We start from the raw sequence: 18,192 nt of genomic DNA, 5'->3' as shown, positions 1-18,192 counted from the left end.
ATGTACAGGCATATAACATATCCATCGCATGAAAACATCCCCTGATATCATGGGTATCCGGCAAAAGCAAGAATAGGCAGTCTAAAACGCCTCCACAGTATATGTTCTTTTTTAGTTTTGTGGTTCTATTCAATATAGAACAGTGTCTTAATGAGTTTCACGCCGTATAATGTCTTTATAGCTGGCTAGGCAGATAGGACGAGTATTCCTGAGAGTCCTGAGGCGCATGTTCGGCGATTCGTTCCTCGACCTTCTCGTTGTTGTCGAGGATGCCGTACTCGGCTGCCTTGGCCTCGATTTCATCGTCGGAGAGCTTGGGAAGCTCTTTCGCAGCGCGCACATAGCTCATCTTCTCCACGTAACCCTTGGCGAAGATCAGGTCGATTTCTTCCAGACTACGGCCTGCAGTTTCGGGGTAGAAAAACCAGATAACTGGAATGAAGACTGCGTTCCATGCAGCGAAGAACAAGTATGTACCCCAGCCGATATGCTCCACCATGACAGGGGTGATCATGACCACGGTAAAGTTGAATAGCCAGTTGTTGCAGGTGGAAATGGCGTTGGCCTTGGCTCTGGTCCTGATAGGCGAGAGTTCGGCGGGATAGAGCCATGGCAAGGGCAGCCAGGTGGCGCCGAAGAAGCACATATAAAGGAAAAAGCCGAAGACGGCCCCCTTTGCACTTTGCTTATCGCCAGGGATAAGACAGGCGAATACAATTACCATTGCTGCGCACTGCCCGTAACTGCCTCCCAGGAACAATTTCCGGCGACCAATCTTTTCTATGAAGAACCATGAGAATGTTGCGAAGATGGCGTAGCAGATCATGTTTATACCGCCGATCAAGAGCGCAAAGTTGTGAGACTGGCCAATAGATTGTTCAAGCAGGACTGGGAGGTAATAGATCACAGCGTTGCAGCCGGAAATCTGCTGGAACATTTGCGACGACGAACCCACGAGCATGCGGCGCAGGTGCTGGGATGGTCCACCAGTAAGCAGATCGCTGAACTTGGCTTTCGTCGCACCCGAACTGTCTCGCGGTAAGCTTCAAAGGTCAAATACATGTCATGAAAGAGGAAGACTTACGCTCGGACGGAATCGAGAATCAGATTCTTTTCCGTTTGAGTGTGACGATCCTCAATCTCAGTACCAGCTAGCGCGGCGAGGACCCGTTCGCCTTCGGCGACTTTGTCGTGGGCGATGAGAAAGCGAGGTGATTCGGGCAGGTAGAACATGCCGACAATGATAATGACACCGAAGAAGACCTGGAACGCGATTGGGAATCTCCATACGAGATCTTGGGGACCATAGTGCGCTCCGTAGTCAATCCAGTATGCAATAGCTGTGCCTATGGCGATAATACCACCTTCGATGCAGATAAGAAGACCTCGATTGCTGGTCTTAGAACATTCAGCTTGGTATGTGGGGATTGTCGAAGTGTTCATTCCATTCCCGATGCCAGTAATGACTCGACCGAAGATAAATTGAAGAAGCGGAAGTGAGCCTGGCATAGCAGACACTTGAATAACGACACCAATAATCATAATAGCGGCACCAGCGATAACCATCCACCGGCGACCCGTCCGATCACCAATTAGCAATGCGATGATTGCGCCGAAGAGACAACCTACATTGGAGATCAGCTCATCCGAAGGAAAGGGCACTTTGTTAGGGCTGTATTAGCCACTTACCGACTTCATAGACTGCCGTTACTGTAGCCTGCATTGTATTGTCATCCTTGGTTGCCGTGAACATGTCATTGAAGGCCGGGTCTGAGATGATACCCGACATCACACCCTCTACAGCCGTGGTCAGCGTAACTTCCCTAGATGTATGTAAAGCGTAGACTCACGATCATATCCGAAAAGCAGAAACCCCATTGTTGCAATGGTAGAGACTGTCAGTGACAGTTTCCGCCCTGACATCCCCGCATAGGTGGGAGGCGCCATGATGAGAATACTATACGACGTTGAAGCACAATGCGCAATATCCGGATGAGAGCAGTAGTAAAATGATATATTAAAAAGAGGTTGGACTGAGAAATAGAACTTATGTACAGGACGATAGGATCAGACAGATTTTAAGCGAGGGTGCTCCAGGTCGACAATCGTCGACCTGAGATACTACGTGCGGTAACCTGTGGCGTCATGTACCCCAATGTGGGAGGAAGACCCTATGGGGGAATGTGTTCAACCTCCACATTGATGAAGACCATGGGCAGTATTGTTCCTTGACATCATGGCAGATTTCTTTGACTGGAGGAAGCAATGAAGGGCCACTTGAAAGCACCATAGAGAGTAGAATCAAAGGTAGAGGTGGAGCTGGTAACCAGCGCGGTGCGATGGCAATGATGTAATACCCGCTCACAGAACACTTTAATTCCACCACAGTCACGAGTCGTCCCCACCGATGGAGACAACATGCGTGAAAATTTTTTTGCTCGTCGTCCCAAGGTTGTATGGGTACTTGTCGACGTCAAGTTTTCCAAGCCCGAACTATTCACTTCATTGGTTGCAATGAAAGCCAAGTGGAAGCTTATGTCAACCTTCGGGAACCCGAACCCGTCATCAAGAAACAGAATATCTTTGGTCGTCCTCCGACCACCAGTGCTGGCCTTGATCAAAAGATTCTTGGTCAAAACATCCCTCTGCGGGAACTGCGTTAAATGGCTTTATTTCACATGTCTGTGAATAAGCTGGTAGGGACGCGTTGGCGTGTTGTGCATAACAGGATCGCAGCGATAGTGGAACCCTGGCGATCTTCTGCACGACCGGCGGCGCCCCATGTCTGGACATGGAAAACACAAACTGGATGCGTCATTACTAAAAGTTTTCTCGCACCAAATCACTGACGGACTTACATCAAGCCAATGGGACACTCTTGCGCTCTTGTACTCAGTGCTAAAGTGCATCCAATTATCCTCAGAATGGTCCTGGCAGGTGGGTAATGCCAAGTCGATATTCAGCGTCATGCCCTCGGAGGTCACGGGTTTGTCCTCGCATTCCGAAAGCACCACACTCTCTTGTACACCAAAGCCGCTCTTTTCTGAAAGGTGGTCATCATATTCACCCAACCTATAGGGCGGCAAAGTGGGCACAAAATCTTCCGCCGCTTCATATAAGAGTCTCCTCTTGAAAGGTCCGAGGTAGGAAACAACACCATCTTTTCGGAGGAATTGAACGTTCTCCGAAATATATATCTGCAACCCATGGAACCTCGCATTGGCCAGCTCGGTAAAAGACACGGTCACAGGTAAGTTATGACAGAGAGGAGCGCCTCTTCTCGACATGAGGATGTCGCATCGGAGCAAACGCTTCCAGGCCCGGGCAATGTAAACCGGCTCTGCATCCTCCACGAAGTCCTCTGCCGGACAATGGATGGCAGCGATCGGCATGTTCTGGACAATGTTATGCCTGAAATGGCCTGGGAATTCTAGACATGCTCGGACATTATATCGAACATGGCTTCGTCGTACATTAACAGATTCCGGCAACTCAGGAGGCAATATCATTTCGAAGTTGTAAGTATAGGTACCGGGAGACAATAGCTGATAATCTGGCGCTGCGGTACTTTTGCATTTTGAACATAACTTGTTCGTGATAGCACCCCACAATCCGCATTTTTGACGCGATGTGTGGCATTCCATACTACCCGTTTCCAACATTCCTAGAGTATCCTGATCGGCGTGGCTTTGGGGTCCAGTCCCTGATATGTCCGGACCGAACACCGTTAGCGTACGATCCGTAATAGTATTCGAATCGTGAAGACCTGCGTTCTGTTAGGCAAATCTCAGGCGTTTTTGTCGTCGAGCGGTTCGTTCAACCGCATCTGCATCTTGAGTTTCTTACCATGTGGCCAGTGTACATGAGATACCCCGCGAAAATTGACTGTTAATCTCTTCACCATTAACGTCTCCTTAACCTTCAATACACAAGAACCCCTCAGGACGGCGGGTTTATGTGTGTATGTAGGTATGAACACCGCAGGCTCGGTGAAATTGATAGTGAGCTCAGGCTCACTGGACTTAGTCCGGGTCATATGGTCGGAGATGTGTAGCGATGACTGTAGCAATATCATGATATGGGTGAGATGAGAAGGCTTGAATCAGCGAAAATCAAATTATTTAGGAGGAACATCGTATGTAAATAGTGGTCGGAGTGGCAGTACAGCTTGCAGCTTTAAAAAAACAATGCTCAATGTTGTTGGGAACTTGGGCATATGACCCGACCAAATCTAGACCCAGTCCAGGAGACTAGACTTTTGGATTGCATCAAAAGATATCTGCCGCGGAGACTCTGCATATCAGAAACCAAGAATTGCATGATAGCATCTGGGAAGGCCCACTTGACTTCAGCTAGACGTTTAGTCTGCTCGGGTACCACGGCTGAGGGATCTCAAACGGGCACATCTATTTCGACCCAAGGTATGACAGGCAAATGACCTTGCATTGCCATCGGATGATTCGATACCTTAATAATTATCTGTGTCCAATTCATTGGGACGAACTGTCTACTTTGCTATTGTCAACGCGTCCCTCAGTTGGAAGTGATGTCACGATAGTCAGGGGGTGTGCAATGCGACTTTCCAGTTATTAGACCGCAGGAATCCTGTTGTGGCGATCAGGCGATGATAGAGCTAAGGTAAGGAAGTACTGAAATGCTCTATAGTTCAGACATTCCAGAAGGCAAGGGACCCACCGACTCTTATCTGGACCCCGTCCGACTTTTGCTCATCTCCTATGAACACATTCGAGCCTTAGTCAGGTGAGAGCAGAAGGTTTGCCTGGCAGGTGACCTGGCAGAAAACGAAAAAAGTCCATTGTTGTAAGACGTCGATTGTTAGAGCGGTTGAGTGGCGTGAGAGCATCCCTGTCATAGGATTGGCATACTACTATCTCCCGTCTAGGATTTAGGCCCTGAATGTATCATGAATTACAGGACAGTGACATCAATGTATTTGGCCATTACGAAGCATGAAAGCATATGAGAAGAATGAATCACCTGGGTTCTATAATTGGTCACTCCCTTTTCTTTCGTCTCCTTTTACTGTAGAGGGTTAATATTATACTTTCGTTGTGCATACTTTGTATGGGTACCTCGTAGATCAGGGAGACAGTGGACACAGTACGAAAAAAATCGCGACACTAAGTGGAGACAGTCTAGCTTGGGCCCTACCGAGTAACAAATTATTCAATTGTATGACTGATGAGGCGACATATAACTACAGTACACTAAAAGAACAGGATTTTCGGCAATTTCTCGCGCCATTAAGATAGCCGTTTTACCCGGTTCTTATCAGCCTATAAATAGAGAATTTAGTGGGTTATCATAAGAAAAATCTTTTCTTCTAGTGATTTAGAAGATCGCAAAATCATCCCAATTTGTCACGAGATTTTTCTAGGGTATCGCGGCATCAAAATGCCTCACTCTTCGAGGGAGATAGAGAATTATACGTACCCCTAAATTTCTCGAGAGCATTTTCTTCTTAATGAACGGGGATTTATTATCAATCAACCAACTTACATACCATTCTTACGGTTCAAGACCCACTTATTGGTTGCTTATTTCGATTTGAGTATATAGGGCGTTGATCAAAACATCACCTGACATTGTGAGCTGCTTTCCCTTGCTTCTCTTAAGACATGCCTTCTTTGAATGCCTTCTTTGATTAGGCGAGGAAGCTTGCCAGATCAACTCGCCTTGTTAAGGGATTCGCACGCTTTCAAGCGTCGATCCCTAAGGTATATCTTATGGGGTTTAGAGTTCAAGTCAAACTTGAACATCCTTTACTATATGCAAATGCAAGTACGAAAATCGCTGAAAAAACGGTTCTTACATCAATGTGCGCTGTCAGGCGCTTCAGATTTAGATCTTGTTAATTGTTAGGCAAAGAATACTCAGAGAATTTTGACATCTTGAACAGAGCAGGGAGTCTTTATCAAACGCAAAGTCGCCATGGCAGACTAACATGAAAGCAGTCATTCAATAAGATGTATCTTACTCAGGAAATGGACAGAACGAAAAGACTAAGCTACATCTGAATGGTTGAGGAAGGGGTATGCTGGACCTACGAAGCCATGACTCAGGAGTCCAGATATATAACAGCGATCAGCGCGGCTCCCAAGCACCTGCAGCCGAAGTGCACTACCCAACCATTTCTGAAAATACTTTCCGACTAATAGGAGTTTCTTGTCGATGATCAGCACTTTATTTAGATATAATGGTACGAACTACCACATTAGCGTCAGGGTGTGTGGGGTAAGAGTGTACACTGGTCAATGGGTCCTCAACTAGGTACGGGGTAGGTAGCATTCCAATCCTCCTTGCTTGATCTCCACTTAGAAAAACAAAACATTGGACCTTTGGCCAACAAGAGGTCTTCATATATTTTCGGGTGTCTGCATCCTTCTATGCTTATAAATCCTGAGACCATGAAAGGGAGGCGTGATTCTGATCCTTAGATGCTTACAACCAATCGTGGAAAAGAACAACTCATTGTCTGTGTGCGCACATTCAGTATGAGACTAAAAAACCACAGGAGAGACGGCGCCAGACTATTATGAAGCTTTTCATCTCCTCACGTGTGATTTGCCTGGAAGGCCATCCTTGACACAGCCAAATCGTATGGTCCAGAGCAGATTTCTTGGGTAGATAGCCATTCGGGCGACGAAACGGACTGAACTGTGAGGCACTTGATATAGGATGTCGGAAGCTATGATTGAGGCATGTTGGGTTAATTATTGTGGTGTGGAAAGCTTATGGGATCTCTTCTACTCTTAGTCTAAATTCTGCCTTGGGAACAGCATGGTTTTCAGAAAGAGCCCTACATAAGCTCTTAATAATGGCAGCCTTGAATTGACTGATACTCTCATAGGCAATGAAGTACTGAATCAAGCAAATAATTCAATTGGAACGAGCAAGTCGTCCTTTGTCTATAGCGGGATTACAGCTTGGTACAATAGTCCACTGCCCTATAAAGTAGCAGCAGTGGTGGAAAAGCCATCAAAATGAACATACTCTAAAGCACATACAACGGAAGCCTCTGGTTGAGATGGCCGTGACATCATCTGTGAGACCTTCTTCAAAGCTCATACTATAGTACGATATTTAGGGTAACACGCTCGGCAAGAGAGGTCTCTGATCCCGAAGTGCTACTTACAAATTCATGAATGAAGGGCAGATCCACCAACCTAAATTGGGTACTCTCTGCAGAATCTAATCTTAGGTTACGCTTGTTTCAAGCACCGTGCTGATTTTGAAAAACGGTGTATGGGCATAATTCTCCAAGGAGTACTCCAATTGAACCAATCTAGAATCTACTTACAAAATTGGAAATAGAACATCTGACCAGTTCAAGGATTCATTGAATTCTAATTTAGAAACTTGTTTAGGGTGCACCTTTCATGTGTATGTGTTGTGGTATCCTAGCTCTTTGGTTTGACAGGATACACTGTAAGACAATCAATGCCGGAGCATTTGAAGCAGGAGCGTCCTGGTTGAAAAGATATTTCTAATAGACAAAGAAAGGCTCTGATTTGCTTTTTCTGGGCCTTAGTTGGTTTATCACAGAGACAGCTGGCAAAGGTCAACCATGTTAGTTGCTGAGGCGTGAATGACATAACCCTAACTAAAACTTTATATATGTCCCTGAAGCTGTTTCCACTCAACACAGGTAAGAACAATATTGTCCTAGCCTGATGTGCGCAGATAAGCAAGATATGTAAGTCAAGAATAGCTTAATTCAATCCGAGGAAAGGGTTTAAACGAAACCACGTCATACATATGTCCGTACCATTTCATGCTGCAGGATCTCCGCACGCGCCGAGCCGATCGGCAATCAATCACGCCAACGTTGCCCGATGTGCCATCTTCTCAGTTGGAATGAAGAGAAGAGTGAGATCTTTCAAGGAAAGAAGTCCATTGTTTGTCTAGATTGAGTGGAAACTGTCATTCAAATAGTTTCTACACCAAAGCTACCAAGGTACCATGTACATACAAGTACATAAAAGTACTAGTAAACGACTCCATACGGCAAGACTAGCAGACCAACCAGATCACCGCCTTTCTTTCCCTTTTCCTCCCCTTCTTCTCCGCCCCCCCAAGTACCAATCTTCGTCTTCTCTTACTGGCAGTTTGCCGGGGCTCAAAGACATCTCGCCCGTTAGCAAAGCTTCTCCTCTCTCTTCGACCAACTGTCTCAGCTCTTCTGGCCCTTCCTCGCCTTCTTTCTAGACTTCTCCCCTCCCCAGATTTACCTACGGTCTGTGTAGTACCGGGTACAAAGTACACAAGACGCAACACTGCACTCACTCCCTACTCCTCTCCTTTATCGCTTGTGTTTCGTCGGTCGCATGGCCCCCTTCATCCTTCTCCCGAAATAGAACCACTCCGTTTGGTTCCTCCGTTTGGCCTGTACCTCGTTTTTACCCTTCAATTCAAACCCACTCCCGTCTCCTTTCTTTTAGCCGCGGATCGCTGGCTCATCTTCGTTCTATCCTCTCGTTTATCGGTCCTTCTTCCCCTTCCCCCACTTGGCAAACAACTGTTCCGCCATCCTTGTCCCTATCAGAGTAGAATATCAATCAATCACCGTTTCCCTCGTTTAACACCCCGACCGTCCTCATCCCCATCAAGCTGTCATATTCCATCATTGTTTTCTCTTCCCAGTGTGAGCGGCCATCAGAGGAAACCACGTTTAAACATGGCCTCCAACGACGACAATTTAAAGACGGACAGTCTGCGACTTGGAGATAATAACGAGCATTCGGTCCCTACCACCGCTGTACATTCCCAAGAATCCAATGTGCAATCAGCCTCCACTCCTGCTTCAGCCCCAGAACTGGCAGCGAATCCGCTTACTCCTGGCCATCATGAAAGTACCCCCCAGCAACATATAGCGACCGAAATGTCCGATGCGCAACCTCTCGCCGGCGGCGAAAGCGCTCCTCCACCCCAATCACCAAGTGATGCGAGTACTCTCCCGACTCTCAATGCACCCGCCGCTGAGTCTGGGGCCTCGGCCCCTGAGGCGCCCCCTGTGGAGCAGCCATCGCAGGAATCGGAGGCGAAGGAGGAAGACCAGGGCCCGTCGCTGATGATTACATTACTTTTGACGTCTGGTTCGCGGCATCCGTTCAAGATCGATGGAAAGTATCTCCAAAAGCGGTCAGTGAATGTGGAAAACAACGATCCTTTTGCTATGAGCGTCTACACGCTCAAGGAATTGATCTGGAGGGAATGGCGACAAGGTATGTATGGGCGCAGACAGCTATCAAAAACCGGGCCGCGTGAGATCAACTAAAACTAACGTGCGCATCTGTTTAGATTGGGAACCGCGACCATCATCGCCGAGTTACATTCGACTGATCTCGTTTGGTAAATTGCTCGACGATAAAGCGCCTCTCACAGGTATGCTATATGTTTACCAAACAGAATGTTACTTGGCGAGGTGCTAATTCAATTCCAGACTCCAAATTCAGCCGTGATGCCCCCAATGTGGTGCACATGACAGTCAAACCTCAGGAACTTGTCGATGAGGAGGACGCCAAAGGCTCTAAACCACAGTACCCGCGGGAACGTGAAGCCAGTGAACGCAGCCCGGGGTGTCGTTGTATAATCCAATAGGCTCATTGGATCCTGTATATGCACATACCGATGATGGGGGTTGTATCCTTATCCAGCTCCGACGTAACCTGGCCTTCCGGTTCTGACAATGCACCTCCGTGGTCTGTTGAATATCACAAGATGTCTTGTCTAGTTGGGTTACTCTTGGGCGCGATGGACTCATTACGTCCCATACCCCCATCCGTCTATCTTGTTTTTGGTTTGCTCTCCTTTTATTTGTGAGCGCTTTGGCATGGCCATCGCTCTGTGGCCTTGATGCGGGATATCTACTTGGCCAATTGTGACCGTAAACAGGGACGGCGTTCCGGTTGTTAATATTTGCTCTTCCAGCACTGAGGCATTTGTGTGGTACTCTTAGTGTGTTCTGGTTTTATGGTTTCCATCTGTTTGCATAACCACTCGAGTTGCTCGACGCTGCTCTTGTCCTTCACCCCGTTCGTATATACCCTATTTCTTTGATCCTCCTAGCTGTTGTTCGTCAGCATGTGTCTACATATTAGCAGATTCTTTATATTCTTTTTCATCACTAAGCACAAGATTGGCTTTCCCACTCCTTCCATAGTCCTGCCGTAAATATCATATCTATCTTCGCTTGACGAAGTCATCATGGTGCCTAATTCTATGCTGATGTCTCTACTTGAGGAATGCTATGAAAACATTCCATGGCTAGAAGTAATTGAGGTAGCGCAAAGGCCTGTGGCTTCTAACGGTGTAACATGGCTCGGCGACGTACAAGCGACGTACGAACAACAGCATCGCTACACGAAAGGAGTACAACATTCCCCTTAAATCTGCTCTTCGGCTTAGTATGATCACCGACCAGTACGTGTGGCCCAACTATTCGTCCATGCAACCCGTATGTCTAATTGCATCTAGTAGTAATTGCCCATCAAATCATGACTGGGCGAAATTTCAAATCCTCTTGTTCACATCCCGCCTGTATCGAGAAGAAAGAATCATAACGACCCATACAATGAATTAAATAAACGAGACCAACGAAGCATAAACGGAAACCAGGAACCGGTATTCGAAACGTAGCTTAGAAATCCATCCGCAGCCTCTTCTCCATCTCGTCGTGGAAAGTGGGTGGTTCTCTGAACTCATCTCCTGTGTTGAGTTAGTATATGAAGATCCGATCCTCGAGAACAAACCCCAGGTACTATAAGTAGAGATATATAGGCATAAGAGGAGAGCAATGACGAACCTTTGAACACATCCTCCCACCCAACTTCCGTATCCCGTCCACCGAGCACAAGAATATCCTCATGAACATTGCCGGCCTTTGCACCTCCCAACACGGCCGGCCGGAAAGATCCATCCCGCACGAGCTTCAGTTCCATGCCACGGCGGATGGGCTCCGCGATACCGTATGCCCGACGCAGGGACTCCATCTTCATTGCATCCTGCGTTTGGCGCCAGGCGATCAGACGGGCTTCGAGGGGGTGTGCGGAGGCGGGGATTTCGGATTGAGAGGAAGGAGGACCCCGGGAGGCGGGGAGGGTGATGTTGTCGCGGAGAGTGTCGGGGAGACCGGGGGCTGAGGGGGCGCCTTTGGAGGGGTGCGGGAGGGAGATGGGGATGTTTTGACGGGTGGTTGTGTTGGTTGTTTGGGTGCGGTAGTTTGTGGCTGGGGCGATGCGGAGAGACTTTTTTCTTTATGTTAGCTGGATGGGTTGCTTTGCTTGGTTGAGGTGTTGTATAACTAGTTCTGGGATGGTGGTGGATGGGGTGAGGACGTACCATTGTGGTGGATTTGAGTGTGAGATTTATAATACTATAGGTTGGATTAATCGAGATATGAGAGATACCAGTGTCTATGGTGTATGGTGGAGGAAGATGGGGACGTTCAAGATGGAAGCCGAACTGAAAGCGTAGTGGAGGTTAGACAGATACCGAAGCTCTGACGATAGACCTGACAAGGCAACGGGAGGATAGCGCGTCCACAGCTCCTCCGGTATACCCTAACCACCACCTCCGCAAATCCGATTCTCAGTCAGTAAACACATCACGTGAGCGCTATCGCAAATTATCCCCGATCAATCATACCAGAACCTCCGAGACAGAAAAGAAGGCAACAACATCACCACGCTTCTCACACACAATGCCGCCATTCGTCTCCTCCCTCACTCTCCGCACGCTGCGGACAATCATCCAGCGTCCCGCGTTTTCTGCTATCGCCGCCCCTAAGCCTTCATACTCCATCCCCCGGTTCCAGCCCGTCCTCCGCACACCCACGGCCGTCGCAGCCGCTACTACTCCCAGCCTTGCTATCCGCCAGTTCTCGACCTCTCCGTTCCGCCAGGCTACCTACAACCAAGTCCGTCGCGGATGCCGTGTTGCCCAACGGGCGCGTCGTGCCCGGTCCCCTGCGCTGAAGGACAGACCTGAGATGAAGGGTGTGTGCTTGAAGACTGGTATCACGAAGCCGAAGAAGCCCAACTCCGGTGAGCGGAAGACGGCAAGAGTACGTTTGAGTAGCGGCAAGGTGGTTACGGCTTATATTCCTGGTGAAGGTTTGTCCTCCTATTCTGGTGGTAGCTTTGGGGTTTGATGCTGACTTGGATGATTTGTAGGCCATAATGTGCAGCAGCACAGTGTTGTTCTAGTTCGCGGTGGACGTGCTCAGGATTGCCCTGGTGTGAAGTATCATTTGGTCCGTGGTGCTATGGATTTGGTATGTTGCTCTTTTGTTACCTGCTGTTGGGTAGATTGAGCGTGTGGGTGCTGACGTCGTTGTAGGGTGGTGTTGCCAATCGGTTGACCAGCAGATCGAAATACGGAACTAAGAAGCCGAAGAGGGATTAATTGATTGAGGCTGGAGAGATACCCTGACTAGGCAAATGGGCGAGAAGTCGATGTTCAGATGCTTGTATTGTACTATCTTCTTGGTTTTGTCAAACGGACCATTATCGTCGTCATCGTTATAAAATAGCTATCTATGTACATTTATGATGGAACTTTTATATTGAACGGGTTGTTTTCGCTTTTCCCTAAGTCAAAACATAGTGTGGTAATTGCCCTGCTGTAACCTTAGCGCTCCATAATATGCACAATCACTCCCTAAAAGCAAGAAGATGATGAAATATCCTTATAATAAGACACATGACACCGCGGAAATACGAAGATAAAGGAAAAAGAGGAAGAAAAAGAGAGCCAAAATGGCCAATGCCCAGCATCTACAGTTGGAACAGAATGGGCAGATGGATCCACCTTATCGCATGGTGCTTCTTATCGTTTAAGATAAGTCTCCCGCATGGCAGCGGTTCGCTCAAGTAGATAAAGTCCGCCATGGACCGCCCGCGCCCTAACCTTGCTGCTGATTGCAAGGACAAGGCCGCCAATAATGGCTAACGAGAGCAAGACTTTCCCGAAAACGGGTAGTCAACTCTCATTCTCGTAGCCCGCGGGCTTTTTCATGTTATTAACATGGAAGTAGCGGGAAGTGCCTGGTTGGAGGAATGAGTTAGTAACTGCCCTCAAATCGCAGCGGGAATTGGCTTACAGGAATAACCCTTCCAGTCAAAGTTGTCGCTGGGATTGCAGTGGCACTTAAGATCCAGTCTCAATTGCTCACCCGTCGGACAGTGGGTGAAGGGGATGTGGTAGTAGGCGATTTCATTGAAGAAGTGGATCTGTTCCTTTTCCAAGAGCAGACCAGCAGCAATAGAGTGTACTGGGGCATCGCCCCATCTTTCATAGAAGAAGCCGCCATCGCGGTCAAGAGATTCGAAGTAATCCATATATGGCTTGGATCTGAGCCATTCCAAGTGTCCGATTTCGAAATTCGACCACTGCTCATAAGATTCTGGTTAGTGAAGCTCAAGTCTCAGTTAGCGAGGTACTTACGAAATGGCACTTGTTGTAGGTTTTTCCACCGTCGTCGCTCAAGAAGTCCATTGAGTTCGCTTCCGCAATATGTTCAGGGTGATTGTTCATGAACTTCGTCACGCTATCCCAGAGGGTAGGAATAGTATCGAAGTATTCATACAGACTCAGAACAAAGCTATACTTCTTGTTGTTTTCCTTCATGAATCGGAACGGGTCAAAGCTGATGTCGCAGAACAATTCAATGCTGGGCTCCACACGCCAATAGTACTCGTAGTTCAGCATCAAAGGGTGCCGGAAGAAGAACCCAGATTCGTAACGGCACATGTGTCGGTAACTCTCGGAATCACCGTAGATGATTTTCCTTTGGCCCATGTCCTCACGCACCTTTTTCGCCTTCTCTTGATCGATCCACTCAGGGTACGACCAATGTTCCTTTGGAATGACGCCATAATGGGTGGTACCGGAAACCAGAGCCGTGGTGATCTTTTTGAATTCGTCATCAAACTCCTTATCATTCAGGAATACCCAATCATAATGGTAGTTGCGATTGAAGCGATCTTCGACACTCCGGATTGACTTCGCAATATCCCAAACATCCGAATTGCGCGCCAACGTGACAAATGTAGCATTGACCCGACCACCCTGAGGGGTGCCTACGCTCCCTGAAGCGTCATTGGTATGTTCCTTCGGGGTAGCAGCATTGTCATGAGAGGACGGGGAAGAGGCAGAGTTATCTTTGTAGCTGGCCGGGTTCAATTTCGAGCCAATGGAATCGGGGATTGGGATTGCGCTTCTAGAGAGGAAAAAGAAAACTGCCAAACCCTACATTACAATCATAGGTTAGCCACTAGTATGGAACAGCATGGGAAAGGAACCACTAACCGCGGCGGCGAAGAGAAGATATCGCACGTATTTCACCGGTCCCGATGACATGATTGCAAGATGTCCCTTCCGCGCCAGACACGGGACTATCGAACAACCGGGTGAAGTTTGAAATGGGTGCCTAGCCTTCTATACGGGAACGGGCAGATCGGAAAGCAAGGGGGGAAGTACCAGGATCAGACGAATGGCAAAAAATAGGTGAGTGGAAGCAGCTTTTTAAAGGTCAAGAAATTGAATGCCGTTAATTAGAAATAGGGCTGTCAAAGTGAATCGTCTGACTACAGGTTGACACCCGGAGCGGCGATGAAGGCGACGGCTGAAGTCTAGTAATGAGACAAGGGAGAGACACTTTCTGGAAGAAATTATTCTCCAGTTAGAGAGGAAATTGCACAATCCCCACCCTTTGCAGGAATACCGTCGGGGTTGCGAGCCAATATGCCGAGGAGTTAGTTTCACAGGGAGACGAGGAAAAATTGATTACAGAAAATAGGATGTTTTGTTCGAGATCATGATTTCGTTGGCAGTGGAATGGCAACGTAATGTACTCTACCATCATTGGCCAAGACTACGTCCCCCTATTAGGAGTTCCAAGAAGAGTGATTGCCCAGTTGAATAGAAATTCTGGACATTGATGAGCAGTGTTACATGACCCTAAATGTGCCAGGCAATTGCAAGAGGGATCCATTCTATTAGATTTTGTAGTTGATACATGCACATCGGTTGTTCGCCCTGTGTGATGTGTTTGGATGGGGCCATGGCGACTCTAAGGCGACGATCTATTCCTGCCTGGGCTTTGGGCTTAATGAAAGTCAGATCAAGCCCATGATGATGACGCCAATATCCAATGAGGTTACACATGTCTTTGCATTCACTAGGTATCAGAAGACCATAATAAACGGAACATATACCTTGACAGCAGTTTCTTGGAAGCATTGATTCATTCCCCTATTTATCTGTAACCGGTATAATGTGTTGCCTTAGGCATCAATACCTCTCCGGCACTAACCTGGAGTCGGTAAGCGGGTGATATCAGACCGGAAGTCGACTTCATCCCGCACTACATTTATGCGGCGGTAAATCTCGCTCCCCTGCTACCTCGTCTCCCTGCATCCACGTCCCGCCGAAGATGTCCTTCTTCGGCTTTGATACGACCCTCCCGAGGGATCGAGCCCCCGGGGGTGGTCAGAAGGGTATTTTTGATACTCCTGACCCGTTTGCCGAAGTCGCTCGCGCCAGGTTGGCAGGACATTTCCGTGACAATGATGATGATGATGATGTGTAAGACTGTCCGTCTTGATGTCGCCTTTCGTCGACCAGGTTGTTCATGAAGGGAACATGATGTACTGACTGATGATTTGTTCGGTCTGCAGAATTGATTTCGAGGATACGTATGATGGTCTGGGAGATCAACTCGACGACGATCAGGATGCGTTCAACGACGACACTTTCGGCGGGAACATGGGAACTGGCGCTGTCGGTAAGGACTTTGACTTCTTCGGAAAGACCGCTCAGGTCGCCGATGTCATTGGAGAGGAGCAAGTCCGCTACAGCCTACAAAAGCCTCAGGCTCCTGCTGCCGCTCCTGCTACCGAGGTCCCCGTTGCAACAAGTACCGTGGCCCAGCAGCCCAAGCGCACCGGATACGAGAAGTATTCAGACCCGGACTATATTCCTGATCTTCAGGCAAAATCCAGCGTTTGGAATCTACAGAAGCAGCCCGAGCCCGCCCCCGCCCCCGCGGTTCAGCCGGTAGCCCAGCCGGCGGTGCAGGCCAGGAAGATGCTGAGTTTGGAGGAAGTTGAAGCGCAGTTGCGTCACCAGGGCCCCGGGCCTGCCCCGGGGTTGCCCCCGGTTTCTCTTCCTCACTCGATGGCAGAGGCACTCCATCATCTGCAGCGACCTCAGCAAATCCCTGGTTTCCCGGACGGCTTCCCCCAGTTGCCCCCTGAAATCCTACAGGCGCAGTTTGCTAGAGGTGTTCCACCTGCGCAGATGTTGCACCACCCACAGATGGCTCCTGAGCCATATCCTCCCCCTAACTTGCCATTGCATCTCCTGCAGAACGCCAATCTCCCTCAGCACTTGGTTCACTCTCAGCATCAAGCTCCCCCACGCGGGCAACGGACCCAGCAGCAGCAACAGCAACAACAACAGGCACCGCCACCGATGCCCCAGAATGTGCCTCAAGGGCCAAAGGGGACAAATGGCACTCTGCCGTTGATCACGAACCCTCAACAACTGATGCAGCTGACGGAAGAGCAGCGTGTAGCGTACTTGATGGAAGATGCAAAGCGCGCGAAACGCAACCACAAGATCTTCCTTCTCTCCAAGGGCAATGGGCTGATGACGCCGCAAGATAAGAACTTCATCACACGCATTCAGCTCCAGCAACTAGTCGCAGCTGCGGGTAACGTCGCAGATGCGGATTTGGAAGCTGTCTTGGCCGAGGACTTCTATTATCAAGTCTACAGCCAGATTCGAGGCGCGCCCAGACAGCACCCGCATCAACCTCTTGGTCATTTTGCGCAAACATACCTTCTCCAGACAGGCAATCGTCTCGGGGGTCATGGATCCCGACGGCAGGCACAGAGTGCAGACAACCATATGCAGAGAATGCAGCAGCAGGTCCAACGTGCAGTTGAGGCCGCCAAAGCGAAACCGAAGAACAAACAGCTCATCATTGAAGGAAGCTTGGGAAAGATCTCTTTCAGTAATGCGAAGACGCCCAAGACAATGCTCAATATCAAGCGCCCCGAGACTTCTGAAGGAATCAAGGCGGCAAAGAAGCCACACACCGACCTCAGTTTGAGTGATCGGAAGTCTATCTTGACCAATATCGAGAACGTATATGGCACATTAATGGAGCTGGAGGATATGGAGCGCACAATGCCTCCACCACCGAATGAAGGCGATGCCGAGGCAATTCAAGAGCACATGGAATGGCGACAGAAGGTTCGCTCGCTCAATCAGAAATTGTGGCAGGCGCTCAAGGTTATGGAGCCGATTGTTCCTAACACGAACACTCCACACCCCTTCATTGCGTTCCTTTCGTACCCTAAAGGCAAAAAGGCCATTCCGCGCATTTTCCGTCATATTGACCAGGAACAGCGGGTTACCATCCTTACTATGATTGTTGTGCATCTGGATAGCTTGGATGTGGTTCGGAACGGACAGCCGGCGCCCGGTGAACCGCAGCCTTCTCTACCCGTCAGAGAAGCCATCGATCTCTTCTCCCAAGCAGTCATGCCCAGTCTGCTGGGTTATGTTAACGAGGCCCCATTCAACATCATTATTGGTCTCTTGGGCCTGGTCATCGCTCAAACTCATGTACACATGGTCGCCAAGACTCGCATTGGGCTGGGCATCTTGACCATGCTACTCAGCCGTGCAGAAATTGTGAAGGAAGCTGGCCAGGCCGCCGAACGGGACTGGCAACAGTGGGTGGAAAAGTTCAACATCTTGTTTGATACTCTTGAACCTACTTTTGCAGAAATCTTCCCTGGCTCTATCAATGCAGGCGATGATATGTATGTGTGGCAATTCTTGGCTGCAGTCGGTATTGGAGCTAGCCCTGAGCAACAGCAGCGCTTGGTCATCGCAGTGAAGTAAGTCAACTCTTGTCGTTCTCTATCCTATGGGTTCTGTCCTACATGTGGGCGTAAATTCCTTCAGGTAGCAGTGCTAACACTTTTACAGGGATCGTGTCATGGAAACGGTGGCATATAGCAAGACTCTTCCTGCGGACATGGCTAGCCAACGACTTGGAAACGTCAACCTCTTCATGCGTGCTATTGGTCTCGACGTCGAACTTCTCGGCTAGAGGCAACATAGCCCTGCATACCTATGAACCGTGGAGCGCTA

The 18,192-nt window shown here is 48.7% G+C and overlaps 7 protein-coding genes across 7 annotated transcripts; 3 read left to right on the top strand and 4 right to left on the bottom strand.

Annotated features, from left to right (window-relative positions):
• Positions 1-175: 175 nt before the first annotated feature.
• On the bottom strand, positions 176-1,987 carry F9C07_2287188 (putative MFS monosaccharide transporter; the record flags this gene model as incomplete). The annotated part of the gene is made up of 4 exons (XM_071510887.1): positions 1,851-1,987; positions 1,690-1,797; positions 1,085-1,625; positions 176-1,043 (listed from the first exon to the last, which is right to left on the bottom strand). The coding sequence occupies exons 1-4, from the start codon at positions 1,945-1,947 to the stop codon at positions 176-178; spliced, it is 1,614 nt and encodes a 537-aa protein (XP_071367289.1). The 5' UTR covers positions 1,948-1,987.
• Positions 1,988-2,256: 269 nt separating this feature from the next.
• On the bottom strand, positions 2,257-5,216 carry F9C07_1928060 (arrestin domain-containing protein). Its single transcript, XM_071508491.1, has 5 exons — positions 4,696-5,216; positions 4,343-4,605; positions 3,847-4,279; positions 2,859-3,766; positions 2,257-2,805 (listed from the first exon to the last, which is right to left on the bottom strand). Exons 3-5 carry the CDS (start codon positions 4,073-4,075, stop codon positions 2,566-2,568), a joined length of 1,377 nt encoding a protein of 458 aa, XP_071367288.1. The 5' UTR covers positions 4,076-4,279; positions 4,343-4,605; positions 4,696-5,216; the 3' UTR covers positions 2,257-2,565.
• A 3,482-nt stretch (positions 5,217-8,698) lies between these two features.
• On the top strand, positions 8,699-9,621 carry F9C07_12523 (ubiquitin-related domain-containing protein; the record flags this gene model as incomplete). The annotated part of the gene is made up of 3 exons (XM_041295458.1): positions 8,699-9,245; positions 9,322-9,405; positions 9,464-9,621. 3 exons carry the CDS (start codon positions 8,699-8,701, stop codon positions 9,619-9,621), a joined length of 789 nt encoding a protein of 262 aa, XP_041151422.1.
• Positions 9,622-10,660: 1,039 nt separating this feature from the next.
• F9C07_12522 (putative 20S proteasome maturation protein Ump1) lies at positions 10,661-11,364 on the bottom strand (the record flags this gene model as incomplete). Its single annotated transcript, XM_041295474.1, has 3 exons — positions 10,661-10,728; positions 10,826-11,267; positions 11,362-11,364. The coding sequence occupies 3 exons, from the start codon at positions 11,362-11,364 to the stop codon at positions 10,661-10,663; spliced, it is 513 nt and encodes a 170-aa protein (XP_041151423.1).
• Positions 11,365-11,656: 292 nt separating this feature from the next.
• On the top strand, positions 11,657-12,593 carry F9C07_2287185 (mitochondrial 37S ribosomal protein uS12m). The gene is made up of 3 exons (XM_041295459.2): positions 11,657-12,134; positions 12,195-12,295; positions 12,361-12,593. The coding sequence occupies exons 1-3, from the start codon at positions 11,723-11,725 to the stop codon at positions 12,424-12,426; spliced, it is 579 nt and encodes a 192-aa protein (XP_041151424.1). The 5' UTR covers positions 11,657-11,722; the 3' UTR covers positions 12,427-12,593.
• A 409-nt stretch (positions 12,594-13,002) lies between these two features.
• On the bottom strand, positions 13,003-14,382 carry F9C07_12520 (putative alpha-1,2-mannosyltransferase; the record flags this gene model as incomplete). The annotated part of the gene is made up of 4 exons (XM_041295475.1): positions 13,003-13,067; positions 13,124-13,412; positions 13,468-14,271; positions 14,332-14,382. The coding sequence occupies 4 exons, from the start codon at positions 14,380-14,382 to the stop codon at positions 13,003-13,005; spliced, it is 1,209 nt and encodes a 402-aa protein (XP_041151425.1).
• Positions 14,383-15,457: 1,075 nt separating this feature from the next.
• Positions 15,458-18,151, top strand: F9C07_12519 (putative topoisomerase II associated protein; the record flags this gene model as incomplete). The annotated part of the gene is made up of 3 exons (XM_041295460.1): positions 15,458-15,609; positions 15,702-17,936; positions 18,028-18,151. 3 exons carry the CDS (start codon positions 15,458-15,460, stop codon positions 18,149-18,151), a joined length of 2,511 nt encoding a protein of 836 aa, XP_041151426.1.
• Between the last annotated feature and the right edge of the window lie 41 nt (positions 18,152-18,192).

This window comes from Aspergillus flavus, chromosome 8 (genome assembly GCF_009017415.1).
Source record: "Aspergillus flavus chromosome 8, complete sequence".
Lineage (NCBI taxonomy): Eukaryota > Fungi > Ascomycota > Eurotiomycetes > Eurotiales > Aspergillaceae > Aspergillus > Aspergillus flavus.
Note: the sequence above shows the minus strand (reverse complement) of the source record. Positions and strands in the feature narration are given on the sequence as shown.

Excerpts from the sequence above, each read along its gene's own strand:
- F9C07_1928060 (XM_071508491.1), bottom strand. The coding sequence starts at position 4,075 with ATGATATTGCTACAGTCATCGCTACACATCTCCGACCATATGACCCGG. Across the intron at positions 3,767-3,846 it reads TCATGTACACTGGCCACATG|GTCTTCACGATTCGAATACT; the intron begins GTAAGAAACTCA and ends AACAGAACGCAG. Across the intron at positions 2,806-2,858 it reads GAGTGTCCCATTGGCTTGAT|TTTGTGTTTTCCATGTCCAG; the intron begins GTAAGTCCGTCA and ends TGACGCATCCAG.
- F9C07_2287185 (XM_041295459.2), top strand. The coding sequence starts at position 11,723 with ATGCCGCCATTCGTCTCCTCCCTCACTCTCCGCACGCTGCGGACAATC. Across the intron at positions 12,135-12,194 it reads GGCTTATATTCCTGGTGAAG|GCCATAATGTGCAGCAGCAC; the intron begins GTTTGTCCTCCT and ends GATGATTTGTAG. Across the intron at positions 12,296-12,360 it reads TCCGTGGTGCTATGGATTTG|GGTGGTGTTGCCAATCGGTT; the intron begins GTATGTTGCTCT and ends ACGTCGTTGTAG.